Here is a 21,203-nt window from a genome sequence, read left to right as displayed (position 1 = left end):
ATGAGTTTCCGTGTGCATGCACACTTCTTCAGATACACAGAAGTCACCAGACCCTTCTATATAGTGAGAGGGTAGGGAGGGATATTACCATGTGGTGAGTCCTTTGGATAGCTCCATTGCTTTTGTAAGACTACCAGAGGAGAGCCAATGGGAGTTGTAGGCCCCCAAAACGTGGAAAGGCCACCCAAACTGGGTAAGGTTGCTTTAGGGGACCTCAAGCTTCTTGGTGGTGGCATCTCCATCCCATAATGCCTTCCCTAAACCAACCAGGCCAATTTCTCCAGGGAAGCAGAGGCTCCCCAGATCTCATCAGCCCATACTAGGATTCCATTGGCTCTCTGCAGAGAAAGCATGGACCAGTTGGATCCTCTTGGGACCTGTCCAGGGTCCTGTTCTTCTCTGACTTTTGCTTTGACCTAACTTGCCTCCGCTGGAAACTGCACATTGCCTAACACTGCCACATAATTCCCCCCACTCCAACAACTTGCACGCCAATCCAGAAGCTCTGAGTTGGGAGAGAAACCCAATAAATATTGAAAGAAACTGGGCACATTTCCACTAAGCTGGTGGTGATTTCTTAACTTTGGGAACTCTGTTAAGATGGACTGTTGGTCTGATTGAAACAGTTGACCCAAGGTCTTTGGCAGACTGAGAGCAAGCAAGAGAAATTTTCCTTCTGAGAAAACACACACAGACAAACCAATCATAGCTTTTTATTCTTTTATTTTGGCAAACACTGTTTTCCAGAACACTCAGCAAAGTGCCAGAATAGTTAACAGATAGTCAAGTAGTTATGGATGAATCTGCCCCCTTTTTATTTTTAATTGAGCTTGACAGACCGCACAGCTTCCCAACAAAGTAGAATAGTTTTTGCCAACCTCAGCTATGAACCAAATTCATTCCCTGACAAGCCCAAGTGACATTAGAAGCAGAACAAAGAAGTCTAATCTCTCCCCCGTAATCCGGGTTTGAGCTCTCAGACCTTCTGCCTGGCTGCTCTGCCACTAGTGGCTGGGAGTGAGGTTTCTGCCCCAAGTCCAACAACGTATAGAATTCCATTCGAAAGGTACTAGGGAAATGAATTTCCCCATGATCCCCAATACCCTCATTATGGCAAGTTGGGCTCCCTGGGAAAATTACACGACCCAAGGTTCCTACAATGCTGGTGGTGGGAGAAGTGGAGTATATAGATAACACTCCCTATCACAAATGCTGCCGTCACACACCAGAGAGCTGTGTCCCAGCTTGAAGCCTTTGGATGGTGCTCCACAACACAAAAATACATGCAGACGGGGTCTCTAGCCCAACCCTCCTTACACATAGGAGGAAGCAACCTTCCATGTTTTGTAGCCACTTAAATGCTCCCCAACGTCACTCACTAAAAACCTCTGAATGTTTCTTTCTCTGCTCCAAACTACAGTTGCGTCCAACTAAGTTCTTTTCAGAGCAGACCCACTGAGGGTGACCCTAAGCTAGCCACGTCTATTGACGACAATGGGTCTTCTCTGAGTAGCACTAGCATTTGCTACACCACCATTTTCCTATGCAGTTGGCTGTGGGCAGCAGGGGAGAGACAAGGGTGGACTTCCAAGGACAGAGGAGGGCCTCAAGAGGATCTCTCCCCATGTGGGAGGCAAATTCCTTTCTAAGGAAGTCTTGCGAGTCAGGGGCAGCCAACATGAGGCCCTCCAGATGGTGGTGGACTCCAACTCCCATCATGCACAGGGGTGATGAGAGGTGAAGTGCAGTGACACCTGAAAGGCCCCCTGTCTGACGGCAAATTGGCCCTTATTGCATACTTAAACGGTAAAAAAACACTCATGCATTTACACCACTGCTAGAATGCTATGGAAGAACCAGGCCCCACCAAACATCCTGGTGGGAGCTTAAATATATTTGATCTGCACAAGCTCTTAAGGTTTATTGGGAGGGAGGGATTGGGAGCAGCAGAGGTCCCCTTTATATCAGGAGTGGGGAACCTTTGGTCCTACAGATGTTGCTGAACCACAACTTCCATCAGCCCCAGCAAATATAGGCAATAGCTAGGGATGGTGGGAGTTCAGCAATAACTGGGGGGGCCACAGGCTCCCCACACCTGCCTTATTAACAGGCCAATAGAAGAGCTCCCTTGGTTGCACCCCTCAAAAACTTAAGAGGAAGAAGCTTCAATATGAAATATCAGCTTACATGGAAGCTTTATAGGCACTTTTTGTTCGTATCAACAGGCTCAAAGGCAAGCTCTGAACATGTGTTCACTAGCTGAAAACCGGCTGAGGGTTTGTATGCGTGACGCTCAGCCCAGACGCATAAAAAGTGCACAGTGCACACCTGCTGTGATTTCTGGAAGCCATCAGCTCAGTTTGAGTATTTGTGGAACTAAAAGGGTAGGACAGAGAATATGCCTCTTTGGGAAAACACGGCACTATATGAAAACACACAATGCATGTACGACCCAGCAATTTCCAGTAAAATGCTATTACGAAAGATGGGTGTGTTGACACGGCAGATTTTTATGATTTGTATTGGGCCTTGATTTGTAAGAAGAGCGTTTGCTTTCCAACAGCTAAGATTATCTATCTATGTGTGTGAGAGAGAGAGAGAGAGGGAGGGAGAGAATAGCAGGCAACGCTCCTCTTCTTGTAGGGCGCCAACACCTCTGATGTAAAGGTAAGCATGGATTGCACTCAACCAAGTTTTACTCAGAGCAGGCCCACTGAAATTAATAGACCTGCAACGGCCACATCCATTGAGTTCAATGGGCCTACCTTGGGTAGGGCTAACGCTGGGATACCACCCTACATGTCTGGACTCCAGAGAACACCTCCGCTTACTCTGGTTCAAAAATGGGACATATCTGGCCAGGTTTTCACCAATAGTTAGACTGCCTGATAAGTGACCAGAACAGCACATGGGTACATGTGGAGCTGATCAGCGGGTGTTTGAAAAAAGGCAAGGTCTGCTATGGAAGGCATAGTGAGAGGTTGCCCTGAGCTTGCTGGATAAGCTGTTTTACAGAAAATACTTTCCATGGTGCTATGAGTTAAGTTAGGCACACACATCCCCTCCTCCCTGCAAATATATTACTCTGCTTATTATATATTATGTAACATATATATATTAACTTGCCATATATACAAAAAAACCCCTATGTGCCCTAGAAGTGGCAAGAGTCTGCTTAAGTAGCAATGACAACACTGTTTGGCGTAAATCGTTTTCTCCAGAAGAATGTAGAAAAGATCCAAATTTTCCAGGAACCAGTTTCTAGGATTGTAGCATTTCCATAAAAGGAAGGTTCTCAGGCAGGGTGGAAGGAGAAAGAACTTGCCCATGTGAAGACCACTTGGTGGAAACCCTCACACACATGGTTTTTAATTGTAAACTATATGCCGATCTCCACCAGCAATTTCTAGATCAACTCTGTGTCCCCAAATGGAAACCAGAGTCGGAGGTCATACATTTTCTATTACTGGGGAATGATCAGGAGCTCACCAAGTTAGCGGCTAAATATCTCTATTTGGTTTTTTGTCGTCGAAATGCACTGCAGAGGTCTGATCTCCCTGGAGACCAAGAGATGTGACGATAGACTGCTCTGCCTCCTTTCTTTCAGCAAATGTTTTGTGCCACTGGGGAAGCGGTAATTCTGTACTGATTTGTTTGGATGTTGTATGTGATGCCATAAAGGTTTGATGGTGATGATTTCCCCAAAAGGTAGAGAGGCAAGGTTCCTTCCTGAAAGAGGTGGTGTGTTTTCTGGACAAGCTGAGGAGGGTTGTTGGCAATCGAAGGCAGACAGGTCAACAAGAGAGGAAGTGGAAACCCATTGTTGATAGCAGGCGAGCTTAGCTTGGCAAAGGCCGGAAAACACTGCTTCAAAGTTCAATACTGCATCGCAGAGAACGGTATATGAAAGAGCTGCCACGGTCCAGCTCTGAGAGCTCTGTGTAGCAGGAACAGCCCTGGGGCGACATCGAGGAGACAGGACGCACTTTGCAGTCAAACGTGGGAAGAGGAAATGCACGCTTGCCAAAGTGCGCAGAGTTGGTTCAGGAGGGAGCCAAAACACATTGGCAGAGGTCGGTCTCCCCAGGCTCAAGTGCTTAAGGCTAGGCATTGGATCTGGACCTGTTCAAGATGACCAGCTTTCAGGGGAAAAGACTTGACTTCCTCTGGTGGGCTATTTGGAAGAGGCTTGCTGCTGGATGGAGTCCTTTAACTGCAACTGGATGAAGAGAGCTAAAACAGAAACAGGAGGGGAGAAATAAAATAAAATGCTGTGTGAGTACCAACATCGAAAGATTGGCAACATAATTTTTTTTTGAAGTGACTGAATTAGCAAAAATGACGACAACAATTAGAATGCAATCTAATCAAAATCTCAAACAGGAATGGAAATGTGTAGAAGAATACATGACCAAAAGATGCTCCAACAAGGATTTATTGATCTGTATAGACTGATTTCACAAAGTTAAGCTAAGCTAAGCTAAGCAGATATATAAGACTGAATGTTTAATTATTAAGATACAAGAATACAACCTCAATAATAAAGTTACAAAATAATAACAAGGAAGTCACGCATGGGTGGAGGGAAGACACAGGGCAAGAAATAAGAAATGGATAAATGTTGGTACATAATGAAATGTGAAAATGTGAATTTACGAATATACTGTATATGTATCATTATGTAAAGATTTTATATATGTATTGCAACATTAATAAATAAAATAAAATAAAATAAAATGCTGTGTGAAAGCTTTGACGTAGCACCGACGACAGCAGCAAACGATAGCAAGTACCAAGCCATTACCTGTGGCCTCTGTGTGAACCGTCTGCCCATCGACACTCTGCACATGCCCAGTGACAAACACCTTCCGGCCTTCTATCCGGTCCAGCTTGCTCTCCACCAAGACTACGGAGCCCAGCGGGATAGGACTAACAGGGGGAGATGTTATTTTATCCCAAAATGGTTAACAACAATAAAACAGCAATAAAAACACATATAAAGCCATTATATATCTATTAAAATTCAAATCCACAGCCAAAACAGACTGGGATTTTAAAAACCCCTCAACTTTTAATCAATCAATCAATCAATCAATCATTTATTTATTGTGTTTGACTAAATGCCATTACAGATCCAGTTACAAAACGAGAAACTCCAATAAAACCTATTAAGGAAGATCCAGAAATAAACAACCATTTACAATAAATCCAATTAATGAGTCCTCTGCACAGTCTACAGCATTGTCTTTTATGCGACTAGCACAAAAACTTTTAGTGGCTTTTGCAAATAAGTCTGTTTTATATGTGACAAGCGGGTTGCAATCAGATAATAGCCAACGTATTTTCACTCCAGGGTTCTGTCCCTGTAGCAGTGCCAACATCTGTTCAAAAAAATCTCTTTCTGGGGTTTTGATGGAGCTGGCAATGGAGTATGTAATGGGGAAGGACTTTTACTTCACCTGCCCCACAAATCTTAAATGCCTTGGAACTTTCTTATATCTTCCATCCAAGACTGATGTGGGCATTGTTTGAAAGCGGAGAGCTTTAAATGCAGTTATCAGGGAGGCAAAGGTAAGTGTCTGCAAATATTGGGCTCTGGTGTGGTTAGATTTCAGCAAATGGTACCAACGGGGGAATTTTGAGATACAGATTAAAGATCAGTCTTGCCCGTTATCCTGCTTATAGATCCAATCCCTGAGCAGTCTTTTAACTCCAGGGAATACAAAAACGTCTGCTGTCAGGTTTTTTGAGGCTGGCATGTCTTGTACTAGTCTGGCCCAACCACCCTTCTTCCACTGTTTCTCCAGGCAGAGTCTAGGCAAACAGTCCTCTGGCATATCCAGGACCCTTTTATAGTACGAAAGAGCAGCCATCTCCATCCTAGCTTTTACAGACACCATGCCTGTCTCCGTCCTAAGGAAAGCAGCTGGGGTACCTGGAGGTACTGCCAGTAGACACCTTAGGAACTTATTCCGGCAGACTTCAAGGTCTTTCAGGTTATTATTATTTATTGAAATTATATACCAACCTATACCCAGAGGCCTCAGGGCAGTTCACAGAACAAAATCAAAATATAAAACCTCACAATACATAATCAAAATAAAAGCAACAACCCAATAACCCCTTCTCCCAAAAAAACCCCACATTTTAAAAGGGCATAGGGTGTCAATCAAATCAACCAAAGGCCTGGTTAAAAAGGAACGTTTTTGCCTGGTGCCGAAAGGTGTATAATGAAGGCACCAGGTGAACTTCCCTGGGGAGAGCATCCCGTAGAAGGGGAGCCACTGCAGAGAAGGCCCCGTTCTTGTGTTGCCACCCTCTGGACCTCTCGGTTGTTGTGATTTATCCCCCAGATCTCAATACCATACTGCATTTGAGCTACTACTTCCCCTAGTTAGACTTTTAGGGCTGGAATTACCAGCCTGCCACCTTCAGAATAGAAAAACTTCAGAATAGCATAGGCTGACTTCTGTACTGTTGCTAGTATGTTTTGTAGCGGAGTCAACTTTAAACCAGACAGACCCTTGGAGAAATATAAATAAGAACCTAGGAGAGTATGTGTTCTATTCAAATGTCCTGAATTCTTATTACTGAATGGCTAAATTGTTCTTATATGCAACAACTGCGGCAAGAGTATTATTAGCCCAGAAATGGAAACAAGAAGAAATTCCGACGAAAGAAGAATGGCAGACGAAATTAATGGACTGTGCAGAATTGGACAAAACGACAGGAAGGATTCGAAACCTGCGGGACCAGAGATTCGCAGAAGATTGGAAGAAGTATATGAATTATTTGAAGAGCAACTGTAATCAACAAATTACGCTAGTAGGATTACAAGAAGTTTTGTAAGGAGGAATATACGAAGTGTTACAAAGTATAAAAAGATAGAGATATTGGTTATGAGTTTGAAATGTAATAGGGAAAATAAGAAATGCATCCTGATAGATTAGATTGGAAAATTTTCAGACAGGATTGATGGAAGTCAAAAATTTGAATAAGATGTAAAAGTATGTTTAATTACTGTTGAAAATGACATGTTAAAAAAAACTAATACAAAATTATATTTTTTTAAAAAAGAATTCTTATTACTGAATGGACTCTTGCTTTGCCAAATGTGTTGAAAGATTTGCAGAGTGCTTAAAATCAAACCCATGACCTATGCCGATCATGCGCCAATTTCCTAAGTTCTTAGTTTTACAAAGGCAGGTTTGCTCACCTCTTGTAGTTTATGGTGAGGTTTGCGGTGAACACCCTGCCAGCGACAAAGATGGCACATGTGCCAAGGACGCTGTCCAGGATGGTGGCGATGCAGCCGCCGTGTACAAACCTGTAAAAAACAAAAGTTTATTTAAAAAATAAAAACCACACAAACTTTGTGGAAACAAAGAAGATGATGTGCAAAGATGACTTCCACGCATGGCTATGGAGGCAGGAGAGCGTGGATTCAGGGAGACACGAGGTCCCAGAGCAGGAGTGGATACCAGGTACTCCTGGACTGCCTGTTTAAAGAGGCACTACATTTGCCCACTGTTACGGGAGAAGGGATATTGCCATTATCGTTGGAATAATTATTACTGAATTTTTAACCCACCCTTAAGCAACAGGTCCCAAAACGTGGTTATAACAATGCAAGATTCAAGATTCAGAACATTTAAAACAGATCACAGCCACAGGAATAGGGTGGTGAGCAATATAAATAAAAGTTTTAATAGATAATTTCTAATTGTGATGTATTTGTATACAGCAAAGAGGAGTTTAGAGTAATTAGGTATATTTGATTTAGTTGATCATGTAACAGGTTTATGTTAGGAAACAAATATGGATGCTGAATTTGATGTTTGTAAATTTTCTTTTTTTGTTTGTTTTGGAAATAAAAAAATAAAAAAGGAATAGGGTGGTGGTCCCTGAAAACACAAGTCTCAGGTGTCAAAGGCCAGGTTTGAGAGGCGGGTCTTCCGAATTTGCCAAAAGCAGTGTAATGAGGGTTCCAGCTGCACCTCCGTGGGGAGGACGTTCCACAACTTAGGAAGGCCCTCTCACAGGCCGCCACGCCCCTGAACCTCTGCAGGCTCAAATTACCGTATTTTTCGCCCTATAGGACACACTTTTCCCCCTCCAAAAATTAAGGGGAAATGTGTGTGCGTCCTATGGAGCAAATGCAGGCTCCTTGGCTTCAGCGATAGCAACGCGAAGCCTCCGAAGCGCAGAGGGAGCGCTCCCTCCGCACTCCGGAGGCTACACGTTACTTTCGCTGAAGCCTGGAGAGCGAGAGGGGTCAGTGCGCACTGACCCCTCTCGCTCTCCAGGCTTCAGAGATAGCCGCCTGAAGCCTTTGGAGAGCAGCACGAGGTCCCGCTGCGCTCCAAAACCTTCAGGCGGCTATCCCTGAAGCCTTTGGAGCGCAGCGGGACCTCGCGCTGTGCTCCAAAGACTTCGGTTCCTTTCGCTAAAGCCAGGAGGGCAAGACTCTCCTGGCTTCAGCAGAGAGGGAGAGCTGCGCAGCGCCCCTTCAGCCAAGCGGGAGGAGAAATGGAAGGGGCTCCGTTTCTCCTGCCGCTTCACTGAAGGGGCGCTGAGCAGAGAGGGGGAGATTTTTTATCTTGCTCTCCCCCTCTAAAACAAGGTGCGTCCTACGGTCGGGTGCGTCCTATAGAGTGAAAAATACGGTAATTCCACTGGAACCTGCTTTTACCCACATCCCTTGGAAAAGTGAGGCGCATACATGTGCAATTTCTCTACTGGGAGCACTGATCCAGGGAAGGGCACAGAAAAATGGCCAGGTGGATGGTGCCCACCAAACTCACTCAAACACCTCCAAGGGTCCATGGTTTAGAAAACGGTTCACGGTTCTGGTTCAGTCCTTACCCTGGAGGCCCTTCGAGGTAGGGACCAAGCTGGAACACGGACACCATCCTTTTCTCCGACGGGTTGAGAAACATCGCGTATTCAAAGCCCATGCCTTCCTCGTCGAGGTTCCTGAGGAAGAGACGGCTGGCTCTGTCCTTTAGCTCGTTCCCTTGCCTCATCCTTACTGTGGGAGCAGCATCAAGTCGTGAATGAGCACGGTCTTATTATGGACTCACCTGCATGCAGTAACAACACCGAGTAACTCTCGGTGCCTGGGAAAGAGGGAGAGGCAGGGACGAGGGCAGGGTTTCATCAAGTAGCTTTTAGGTGTCTTCCTTTTAGGTGCTCCTGCCACCGGCCTGCTCAGACAGGCGCCTTATGAATGATTTTTAAGGCGCCCACTAAATATTATTAGTTATTAAATGGATATGCCAACCTTCGCCCCAAAATCACAGGGAGGTATACAACAAAATACAAAATGAAAACACAAATACACAACAACAACAACCCCCTTTCAGCTACAACACTAGAAGCCCAATTCCGACATTCTGCAGAACAGAACAAAAACAATTGGAGTCCACAGAAGGGAACAAATGCAATGAATAAAACAAATAAAAACATCTGTACAACTATTTAAAAATCAATTTCAGCAGAGATACAGACTGGGGAAAATCTCTACTTAAATGGCGTCTTGGAAATGGAAGGTCTTCAGTGGGTGCCTGTATAGTAGTATTTAAGAGGAGGGTGATTCCAAGGGAAAGGAGATACAACACTAGAAGCCCAAATTTGACACTGGGCAGAACAGAACGAGAACAATTGGAGCTGGAATCAAAGAACATGCAGAGGACTACCAGTTTGCCATCCCTGATATTCTGGATGAAACAGAGGCTGGTGGCAAAGGTTTTAGCAAGGAGAGAGAGAAAGGAATGAAAAAGAGGTCCTTGCCTGGAACGTGATCTGCAACATTCCTATAAGAAGGCAGCCTTTTCCACGTTCCGTCTTTCGCCATCGCCATGAATCTGTTGAACTGATTCACCATCTCTGGAGTCCAGCTGGCGTTGGGGATGGAATAGTCCTTTGCATGCTCAGACTCATGGAATAGTGCCTGTAAAGAAGGGGAATGTACGTAAGCCAGGGAACTGAAGTTGCGTAGAAGAGAGGGGATAAGGATCCAGGTTATAGCACAGCAAAAGCATCACCTGTGATTTACAGCATTTTCCACCAGTGACTCACACAGCTTTCTTCCCATCCTGCTCTGCTCTCCCACCCTTCAAAGCTCCTAGGTATATGCCCAGCTCCAGTTTTTGCCCCTGACACTCTCATCAGCTGCTGAATGCATTCAATCTAGGGGTAGGGAACCACTTTCAGCTGGAGGGATGCATTCAAACTCTTTGAATCTTCCAGGGTCCAGGTTCTGGGGGGGCAGAGGCCAAAAGTGGGGGTCACCTAAGCATGAGAAAGCAAAAACAACAACAACAACAACAACAAAACATTTATCAAAGTTTTTCCTATGATTTCCTGTTCAAGTCCTCCTTTGAATTCATATATATATATATATATACACACACACACACACACACACACACGAATGTATATGTATGAACATACATACACCGCATGAGTGTAACCCTAGGAAAGTCATGGAAAGTAGGGGGGCAGACGGAAATGATTTGACAGCTGATTTAATTTCATTTTTAATTTGTCTACCACCTTTCTATATTACTATTCACAAGGCGGTTTACAGCAACAAAGTATACAACGAAGAACACACACCTAAAACATAACTTTAAATTGGAGTAACTTAAATCAAATAAAGTAACATTACATAATTAGAATATAAAAGTACACAGTAAAATCATGATGTTCCATCAGGGGTCAGCAAACTTTTTCAGCAGGGGGCCAGTCCACTGTCCCTCAGACCTTGTGGGGGGCCGGACTATATTTTTTTTTGGGGGGGGGGGAATGAACAAATTCTTATGCCCCACAAATAACCCAGAGATGCATTTTAAATAAAAGGACACATTCTACTCATGTAAAAACACGCTGATTCCTGGACCGTCTGTAGGCGGGATTTAGAAGGCGATTGGGCCGGATCCGGCCTCCAGACCTTAGTATGTCTACCCAGGTGTTACATGATTGCTGTATGGGTGGGATAGACCTGGGTGTGTGGGTGTGAATCACTACCAAAAGCTGGAGGCTGCTTTCTGACGTAATGGGCAGACAGCTAAGATGACACTCTGCCCCAGCTGGCTCCGAGCCAGTTTCAGTGGTAATTATTTATTTTATAAAAATTATACTCCACTTGATTGTAAAAAACCCCTCAAAGATAAAACAAGAAAATCAAGAAAAAAATAACAGCCATACTCTAAAAAGACGCAAAAATTAAAATACTAAAACAGATTTAAATTGCCTCAACGTAAGAGCATTTGAATAGACTTGTCTAAACCAGGGTTTCCCAAACTTGGGTCTCCAGCTGTTGTTGGACTACAGCTCCCATCATCCCTAGCTAGCAGGACCAGCGGCCAGGGATGATGGGAATAGTAGTCCCAAAACAGCTGGAGACCCAAGTTTGGGAAACCCTGGTCTAAAAAATAATGTTTTTAGCTGTGGGTTAAACCACAGAGCCTAGGGCTTGCCGATCAGAAGGTCGGCGGTTTGAATCCCCGCGACGGGGTGAGCTCCCATTGCTCGGTCCCTGCTCTTGCCAACCTAGCAGTTCGAAAGCACATCAAAGTGCAAGTAGATAAATAGGTACCGCTGCGGGAAGGTAAACGGTATTTCCGTGCGCTGCTCTGGTTCGCCAGAAGTGGCTTGGTCCTGCTGGCTACATGACCCGGAAGCTGTACGCCGGCTCCCTCGGCCAGTAAAGCAAGATGAGCACCGCAACCCCAGAGTCGGCGACGACTGGACCTAATGGTCAGGGGTCCCTTTACCTTTAAATTACTCTTATAGTCACATCCATGCACAATAACGTTACATGGGCTTTGCACTCGATACAGCACCCATCTTGCACGAGAGCACAATCTCTTTATTTACAACAGGGGTGGGGAATCTTTGGCTCTACAGATGTTGCTGCGTTCCTGCCAGCCCCATCTAACACTGCCGAAAGTCAGGGAACATGAAAGCTACGAAAGAACTGGCAAAACTTCAGCTCCCCTAATTAACTTCTGTTTTCTGTGAAACTGGTCTCGCTGGTGCTCAAAACTGATACCGTATCTGAATACACACCATACGTTCAAAGCACCTGACTTCCCCCAAAGAATGCAGGAAACTGCAGTTTGTTGATGGGGCAGGAAATGGTAATTCTGTGATGGGCAAATTACAGTCCCCAATATTATGTCAAGGGAAGATGCGAGCTTTAAGAGTAGGTTGTGTAGACAGCCCCGAGCTGTTGAAATCTGCACTTAGCGAGTCCGAGCACCTATCCTGCTACCAGCACAGTGCTATTAGCACAGTCAGGCTGTGTGACAAGAGCATAAAGGGTGGTATGTTTGTGACAGATAAAAAGTGCTTCTCCTCAGAACCAGAGAAGGATGTTAGGTGACATTGCAGGGTAGGGGAGTAGTATCAATAAAATCATAAAAATCAGATTTAAAAGAAAACCAATAAAAACACAGCAAATCAGACAACTGGGCAGCAGTCTCTGTGCCCAAAAGCACAGGCAAAAGGCCAATCTTTAACCCATCATCCAAATGATCCCAAATTTGACCTCATTTGGTGGATCTCGTTTAGATGATGGCTTGAAACATCACTGTCCCAGAACCACAAAGAACGTCCAACTCATGTATGCTGTGACTGCAGAGGGTTGGACTGGATCACCCTTGGGATCCCTTCTGAATCTACAGCTCTATGATCCTATACTCACTGCGGCTTTCCACAACGGCATCTGGGAAGAAGGCAAGACTCCTCGAGACGCTGCTTCTGCTCCTGGGGAACCACATCTGGGGCCCCCCCAGCGAGCGAGCCCCTTAGCCAGCCGGGCGAAGCTCCTCAGCATGACCGACTCGTACGCGTCTCAGGGATAAGCTCCAGTCGCTCTTCTTGCTGATCAAGATGCGGCCGGAAGGGACAACACCTGCCAAGGGAGATTGGCCCAGTCAGTTTGGCAAGAGAAACGCAAACTTCGCAGGTTCTCCCAGCATCTGGGCTTCGGAGGGATGCTGGCTTCTGACTAGGGAGGGACAGCAGAGGACTTGGCAACCTCACCCTCTTAATAATAATTATTATAATAATAATTTTTTATTTATACCCCACCCTTCCCGGTTTAAAAACCAGGCTCAGGGCAGCCAACAGCAAATATAAAACATTGATCAAAATGTGACTTAAGAACAGCACAAAACACAATATAAAATGCAGCATCAATATCAATAAAATTCAGGGGTCGTTTTGGGAAAAACAAAAGAAAACAAAACCCAGTCAGTAGACATCAAATGATCACCAGGGCTAATTGGCCAAGTTGGTCCTACTAGCGCCAGCAAGGAGACCAGGGAAGAATTTAAATGTGGGGTCCCAGAAAGGGTTTCTTCATAGAAGAGGAAAGGGGAAAGGGAATAGAGGATCAGGATAATTCAAATTGAAATTAAGAGTTTGTCCTGTCCTCTTTGGAAGCCATCCAAGTGGGTGGTCATCACTGTCTGCAGTGGGAGCAGATTCCAACTTTAACTACGTGTCATGAGACGAAGTCCTTCTTTCTGCCCACCCTGAAACTTAGTCAGCTTCGTTGGGTGGCAAAGCATTGCAAGCAAGGAGCAAAAACTTGCTCATAATTACATTCCCCACTAACACAGGCCCCCACCCGGCCCCACCCAGTTACTAACTGCCAGGAAATAACTGAGAAGCTTGCCTCCTCCTGAGTCGGACCATTTATGCATCTGGGTCAGCGCTGCCTACACTATCTGGCAGCTGCTCCACCAAGGTTTTGAGAGCGGCAGGGCCTCTCCCCGCCCTTCCTGGAGGATCTGCCAGGGAGTAAGCCAGGGGCCTTTCTGGCTGCTCTGCCATCACGGAGCCCCTTCTGGAGGACTTTTGAAAGGACTTAAGATCCCAGTCCTAAAGGCGCTGCTTTTAATAAGGTCAGTTTAGGAACCTTAATACAAATAAGTCACAGCAGGGGGCATTTGGTGCTTCAATTAAATCCTTAAAAAAGGTAAAGGTAAAGGCACCCCTGACCGTTAGGTCCAGTAGCAGACGACTCTGGGGTTGCGCGCTCATCTCGCTCTATAGCAGCATTTCTCAACATGTGGGTCCCCAGATGTTGTTGAACTACAACTCCTAAACCACCCTAGCTAGCAAGGCCAGAGCTCAGGGGTGATGGGAGTTGTAATCCAACAACATCTAGGGACCCCCAGGTTGAGATGCTCTATAGGCCGAGGAAGCCAGCGTTTGTCTGCAGATAGTTTTTCCGGGTCATGTGGCCAGCAGGACTAAGCCGCTTCTGGCGAACCACAGCAGCGCACGGAAACGCCATTTACCTTCCCGCCAAAGCGGTACCTATTTATCTACTTGCACTTTTTTGTGTGCATTTGAACTGCTAGGTTGGCAGGAGCAGGGACCGAGCAACGGGAGCTCACCCTGTTGTGGGGATTCGAACTGGCAACCTTCTGATTGGCGAGCCCAAGAGGCTCAGTGGTTTAACCCACAGCGCCACCCGCGTCCCTTAATTAAATCTATATATCACCATAAAACATATATAACATACAATTTCAAAAAAGTTCAGGAGAGTCTTTATGTATGCTACAGTTGCTGCCAGAATTCTAATCGTAAAAGGTTGGAAGGGAGAGGATACTCCATACAAATCAGACTGGCAAAATAAATTAAGAGAGTACGCTGAACTGGTGAGACTCTCAGCAAGGTTACAGACGAAAAGGTTATCTATCAGAGAGTGGGACATATACAGCGTTTATGTAAAAGAATATCAATCCGTTGGCAGGTTTTGACTGAACTTCTATATGTAAATAGGATAATCTTACAAGATTCAAAGCAAATTAAATAACATGGAGGGAAAAAGAGATAAGTGCACAGTTAAGGAATTTAATTCAGGAACGTAATGGGAAGATCGGAGGTCACAGTATACTTAATTACAAAATGATGTACAAAACAAGTATCACTTAAAGATACTTATTTTGTCTTTAATATTTATTATTTCTGCTATACAGTTTGCAACCAATAAAGCATTCATAAAACCAAATAAAATAAAATAAAGAATAAAACATGTAAGTTCATAAAACCAAATTAAAAAAAAGTTCATAAAACCAAAGAAAAGAAAAAAATAAAACATATAAGTTCCTAAAAACCAATGAAAATAAAATAAATATAAGTTCATAAAACCAAATAAAATAAAATAAAAAACATAAAACCAAAGAAAAAACCCAAAAAATCCCATATAAGTTCATAAAACCAAATAAAATAAAACAGAAATAAAAAATAAAACATATAATCTGGTAAACATTAAGTCATGAATATTCATTTCCCCCTTGACTCCAACTCTCCCCCTCCTCTGACCTTTGACCCACATCCCCCCCCCCAAATAAATAAATAAATTCCAGGCGTAGAAAACTTCACCTCTTCCCTCCTTCTCCGCTCTCACCTTCTGCTGCCTCAGTCACTCTCAGGAGCCGGCCTCTGACTTCCGTTGACGTCACTTCCGCCCATCCCTCCCGAGGGTGGGGAGAGAGTGAGCCAGGCTCTGCTTCTGCGCATGCGCCCATGTGTTTCTCTAGCTCTCCGGGCGAGAGGAATCCAAGCGGCGCCATTCTTTGCGCCACTGCGCGTGCGCAAGAGGGCTCGCCCGCTTCCCGCCCGTCCTTCCGTCGCTATGACAACCCGTGGGGGGGAGAGAGAGAGAGAGAGAGAGAGAGAGAGAGAGAACTATAGGTTGGATGTCTATTGGTGACTGACGCTGCGCGCAATCGGTCATTGGGTCTGGCTCCTGTCAATCACCTTGTAAAAGCCAATAAAGCGCCTCCTATCTCTCCCTCCGAGGCTTCGAAATGAACGGTTGTTCCGCTTTGCCCGCCCTTCCATCTGATACCTGGTGCTGATTGGAGCGCCGGATCACATGTCTTTTATGCTAATTTCTGAGACATCCTTAGTTTTCATTGGGCGGAGGAGGGAGACCCGGATGATCAAAGGTTCTGGAAACCAAGCCTGATGAGGAACGGTTGAAGCAGCTGGGGGTGTTTAACCTGGAGAAGAGACTGAGAGGAGATAGGAGAGGCACCTTCAGATAGAATTATTATTATTATTATTATTATTATTATTATTATTATTATTACATAATAATATTTAATAATAAATGATTTTTAAAATTATTTATATGCCTGTTGTCTTTGCCAACAAAGATCCGTATAGTTCAAGCTCTGGTTTTCCCAGTAGTGATGTATGGAAGTGAGAGCTGGACCATAAAGAAGGCTGATCGCCAAAGAATGGATGCTTTTGTTTTTTTTAAAAAAATGATATTTATTAAAGTTTCAAAGAAAAAATTACGTAGATAAAAAGAAAGGAAAAAGAGGGAAAAAAAGAAAAAAGAAAGAATACAAATTACAGAAAAAAGGTAAAAAAAACACTAAAAAAACACATTATCTTTCCATACCTTACATTTCATTTCCTTACTTCCCTGACTTCCTCACACCTCCCCTTTTTGTATTCCCATTTACAAAATCCTTCCAGCAAATCCTTACCCTCTTTCATTTATCTTTACTCTGTATCTTAACCTATTATAACTATATATTTTCATCCATATAGCTATCAATATTTACATATTCTTATTAACCTTATTACCAAAACCACTTATTTTCAGTCCAACATCATTTTAACATTCATTAATTTTACAGTATTTCCGCAAATAGTCTTTAAACTTCTTCCAATCTTCTTCCACCAACTCTTCTCCCTGGTCTCGGATTCTGCCAGTCATTTCTGCCAATTCCATATAGTCCATCAATTTCATCTGCCATTCCTCCAGTGTGGGTAGATCTTGTGTCTTCCAATACTTTGCAATGAGTATTCTTGCTGCTGTTGTAGCATACATAAAGAAAGTTCTGTCCTTCTTTAACACCGATTGGCCGACTATGCCCAGGAGAAAGGCCTCTGGTTTCTTCAGGAAGGTATATTTAAATACCTTTTTCAGTTCATTATATATCATTTCCCAGAAAGCCTTAATCCTTGGGCACGTCCACCAAAGGTGAAAGAATGTACCTTCAGTTTCTTTACATTTCCAGCATTTATTGTCGGGCAAATGATAGATTTTTGCAAGCTTGACTGGGGTCATGTACCACCTGTATATCATTTTCATAATATTCTCTCTTAGGGCATTACATGCCGTAAACTTCATACCTGTGGTCCATAACTGTTCCCAGTCAGCAAACATAATATTATGTCCAACATCTTGTGCCCATTTAATCATGGCAGATTTAACCGTCTCGTCCTGAGTGTTCCATTTTAACAGCAAGTTATACATTCTTGAAAGTATTTGTTTTAGGATCTAACAGTTCTGTTTCCAACTTTGATTTTTCCACCTGGAAGCCAATTTTTTTGTCTAAATTATAAGCCTCTCTTATTTGATAATAGTGAAGCCAATCTCGCACTTTATCTTTTAGTTTCTCAAAACTCTGCAGTTTCAATTTGTCTCCTTCCTGCTCCAAAATTTCCCAATATTTCGGCCATGGATGCTTTTGAATTCTGGTGCTGGAGGAGACTCTTGAGAGTCCCATGGACTGCAAGAAGATCAAACCTATCCATTCTGAAGGAAATCAGCCCTGAGTGCTCACTGGGAGGACAGATCCTGAAGCTGAGGCTCCAAGACTTTGGCCACCTCATGAGAACAGAAGACTCCCTGGAAAAGACCCTGATGTTGGGAAAGATGGAGGGCACAAGGAGAAGGGGATGACAGAGGATGAGATGGTGGGACGGTGTTCTCGAAGCTACCAGCATGAGTTTGACCAAACTGCGGGAGGAGTGGAAGACAGGAGTCCCTGGCGTGCTCTAGTCCAGGGGGTCACGAAGAGGCGGACACAACTAAACAACAACAACAATTATTTATAATTTATACCCTACCCACCCTGGGCGGAAATAATAAAAGAAGATGGAGCAAGCTTCTTTTCTCCTGCTCCCGAGGGTAGGACTCGAACTCAAGGCTTCAAGTTACACTGGAGATTCCAACTGAACATCAGGAAAAACTTTCTGACAGTAAGAGCTGTTTGACAGTGGAAAGGTCTCCCTCTCCTTCCTTGGAGGTTTTTAAGCAAGAGTTGTTATTTTTTTATTTTTTTATATATTAATTTAAGATACAACAAGATTAATATAACTATCATCATATTCTGGGCAGAGTTTTTAGTGGCCATCTGCCATGAATGCTTTAGCTGAGACTCCTGCGTTGCAAGGGGTTGGACTAGATGGCCTTTGGTGTCCCCTCCCACTCTACAGTTCTAGGACATCTACGGATCGGGTTCTGCCCTAGAAGAAGATCTCTTCTTGCTGTGTTTTGTTGCTTTGTCGGCATGCAAACCGCTGTGTGCGCAGCAATATAGAAAGGCGGTATACAAATTCAAAAGTGAGAGGAAATGGAAATTAAATTTGGCTGCTCCTCTTTTAAAGCTGTCCAAGTTGGGTTGCCATCCCTGTCTCTTGTGGGATGAAGTTTCACAGCTGAACTACGTGTTGCGTGAACAAGTCCTTTCTTTTGCCTGCCCTGAATCTTCTGCTTTTTCGGACGCAAGGGGGAGCAATTGGGCTAGACTGGCTAACTGGCTAAACTGGCTAAACTGTTCTGCTAACTCCAGACAGCCTAGCAATGGTGCTTTTGCCAACTCTGATCCTGACGTTTTATTTTCAGGGCGGATGGCAAGAAAACTCTGTCTCTGCTAAGCAACAGGAACGTGATCAAATACTGTACTGGAGGGTGGGGGAAAGAACAAAAAAACCTACTAGAACACTGTGTAACAGTAAATATATTTTTATATTCTTAATGCTTCATTTGGCAACTTATACTGCCTGCAGACCTGGCATTAAATCCACACTGCGTCCCTCAGAAACCCCGTCTGGCTATGGTGCTTCAGGGATTGCAGCGGGAGTTATGCAGTGTTAGAAACTGAGATATGAAATCTAGGAGCTATATGGCACCTTAAAACGAGGTTATGGGTGCAACAACAGAATGTGTAGGCACACTTTTTAAATAACAAGAATACAAAGCTAAAAATGAATGAACTGCAGCTAAAATTTCACATTCATTTTTCACATGGTCTGGTCCTTCCCCTGCGCACCCCCCTAATATTCTTAAGAGGGTCTCATCTCCAGTCTTCAGAGAGTAGCTGGAAGTGGGCAGGCAGAAAAAGGTCCTCCTTTCCTTCCATTCTACCGTTTTGAATTGAAATCTTTGGGGCAGTACTGCACCCAGAGCTCAGAAACTGTTTGCGCTAATGAAATTCCCTGTTGTCAAATGTGCCTAGAACAACGGGAGTTTCGAACACGGGAGACATGATGGAATACAGTCGTACATTGGAAGTCGAATGGAATCCGTTCCAGAAGTCTGTTCGACTTCCAAAACGTTCGGAAACCAAAGCGCGGCTTCCAATTGGCTGCAGGAGTCGAAGCGGGAGATAACCAGAGCATGCACCACTCTGGCAAGACAGTCTGCGGACAGGGAGGGTCTCAGCCTGCGTACCAGATGGAGCTGGTAAACAGCTGCCCTGGACACAGAATTGACCCGCCCCTCCATGGACAGCTGTGAGTCCAAAATGACTCCCAGGTGTGCATTTTAGGTAAGGCCCCTGTTTGGTAGTCAGGCTGGCGCACTGCTCACCAACAAACCGAATCTCTCCAGTGGGTGCTCCTGACTGAGTCACGCTGTAAGGCGAGGCTGGTTCCCAATCCACGAGAGACCTCCCCTTTCCTTCTAGAAAATGCTGACCATCAACTCAGATCCTCTTGGGGGACCGCTTGGGGGAAATAATGTATCCTGGGTAGAGAAGAGAACTGGGGGAGTTGAGCACATGTGGAATGTTCATGTTAAAAAATTTCTGGCCTGACTTCCACCTTAGACTGGAATTCAGCTCGCATGCCTGGGAGCGTCCACTTCAGTCTGGCCTCGGTCCACGAGGTGTGCTGATAATGCTAAAGGCTGCATCTGCTCCATATCTTATTCCAAGGATTGCTCCGTAGGCTTCACCCTCCCGCTTCACCACTGCGCATTGTCAGAGACTTTTTGCCACCTTCCCACAAGCCTTTTTTCAGACTGTTCTGGGCAAATTTATTGGGGACCGCTTGCCGGCAGCGGGCAAGGCACAAGGGACAAGTGGGTGGGGCACTGGGTGCAAATTTCACCCTTGATTTTGGTTTGATTACCTCTGATTTAATATTTGCTCTCCACTTCTACAGCAATGGCGTTGTGAGCTTCAAGTGGCTCACAGTGATAACAGCATCGCTGCTATATAATAAAATTGTAGGACTGTCATCACGCCGCCAAAAGGGAGCTATGACAACTCCAGCGCAACAGCAGGAGCTTGTGCCTGAGCTTGCTTTCCCCTCCTCCCTCCTGTTCCTCTTTCCTTGTGTGCCATGCCTTCTCAGAATGAAAGCTTGAGGGCAGGGGCTTGAGGGCAGGGGCTGTTTTTGAATAAATGGTGGGGTAAAAAGGTAAAGGGAACCCTGACCATTAGGTCCAGTTGTGGCCGACTCTGGGGTTGCGGCGCTCATTCGCTTTACTGGCCGAGGGAGGCGGCGTACAGCTTCCAGGTCATGTGGCCAGCATGACTAAGCCGCTTCTGGCGAATCAGAGCAGCGCACGGAAACACCGTTTACCTTCCCGCCGGAGCGGTACCTATTTATCTACTTGCACTTTGACGTGCTTTCGAACTGCTAGGTTGGCAGGAGCAGGGACCGAGCAACGGGAGCTCACTCCATCGCGGGGATTCAAACCGCTGACCTTCTGATCGGCAAGCCCAAGAGTGGTTTAACCCACAGCGCCACCCGCGTCCCTAATGGTGGGGTACTAATGCCATAAACAAATGGTTATGAGGGACGGAGCTGAGCGATGGCCAGCCCAGAAACCAAGCAGTTTCTGGGATTGTAGAGGGTGCGAAAGACATGTCCCTTTCCTCCCTCAGTCCTCCCACTCGCCCTTTGTGGAATTCCTGGTCGCCTATGGCGATCAGATGAGTCGTTAATGGCAACCCTGCTCTAACTAGTGCGCCCTGAAACTCTCCCAGGTCTTGCTGTTCATCATTTGATGCAAAGTCTGAGTCATCAATGTCCTCTCCTCCATTCCCTCAGCTCTCTCTTCCCCGCTACAAGGCTGGTTGTACAGTGACTGTTTCATTCCCCTTACGAGCCTCTGTGGTTTGCTGTTCGGCACGAATGAGTCA

At 44.9% G+C, this 21,203-nt stretch overlaps 1 protein-coding gene across 1 annotated transcript; it reads right to left on the bottom strand.

Moving 5' to 3' along the window:
• Positions 1-706: 706 nt before the first annotated feature.
• Positions 707-15,518, bottom strand: THEM4 (thioesterase superfamily member 4). Its single transcript, XM_080986116.1, has 7 exons — positions 15,409-15,518; positions 12,713-12,922; positions 9,793-9,952; positions 8,866-9,031; positions 7,217-7,327; positions 4,805-4,929; positions 707-4,233 (listed from the first exon to the last, which is right to left on the bottom strand). The coding sequence occupies exons 2-7, from the start codon at positions 12,842-12,844 to the stop codon at positions 4,175-4,177; spliced, it is 753 nt and encodes a 250-aa protein (XP_080842242.1). The 5' UTR covers positions 12,845-12,922; positions 15,409-15,518; the 3' UTR covers positions 707-4,174.
• Positions 15,519-21,203: the final 5,685 nt, after the last annotated feature.

Source organism: Podarcis pityusensis (assembly GCF_964106645.2).
Source record: "Podarcis pityusensis genome assembly, chromosome: 16".
NCBI lineage: Eukaryota > Metazoa > Chordata > Lepidosauria > Squamata > Lacertidae > Podarcis > Podarcis pityusensis.
Note: the sequence above shows the minus strand (reverse complement) of the source record. Positions and strands in the feature narration are given on the sequence as shown.

Coding starts and splice junctions, on each gene's coding strand:
- THEM4 (XM_080986116.1), bottom strand. CDS start 12,844: ATGCTGAGGAGCTTCGCCCGGCTGGCTAAGGGGCTCGCTCGCTGGGGG. Junction 4,930..7,216: donor CTCACCATAAACTACAAGAG/GTGAGCAAACCT, acceptor TCCCCCTGTTAG/TCCTATCCCGCTGGGCTCCG. Junction 4,234..4,804: donor GGTTCACACAGAGGCCACAG/GTAATGGCTTGG, acceptor TTTCTGTTTTAG/CTCTCTTCATCCAGTTGCAG.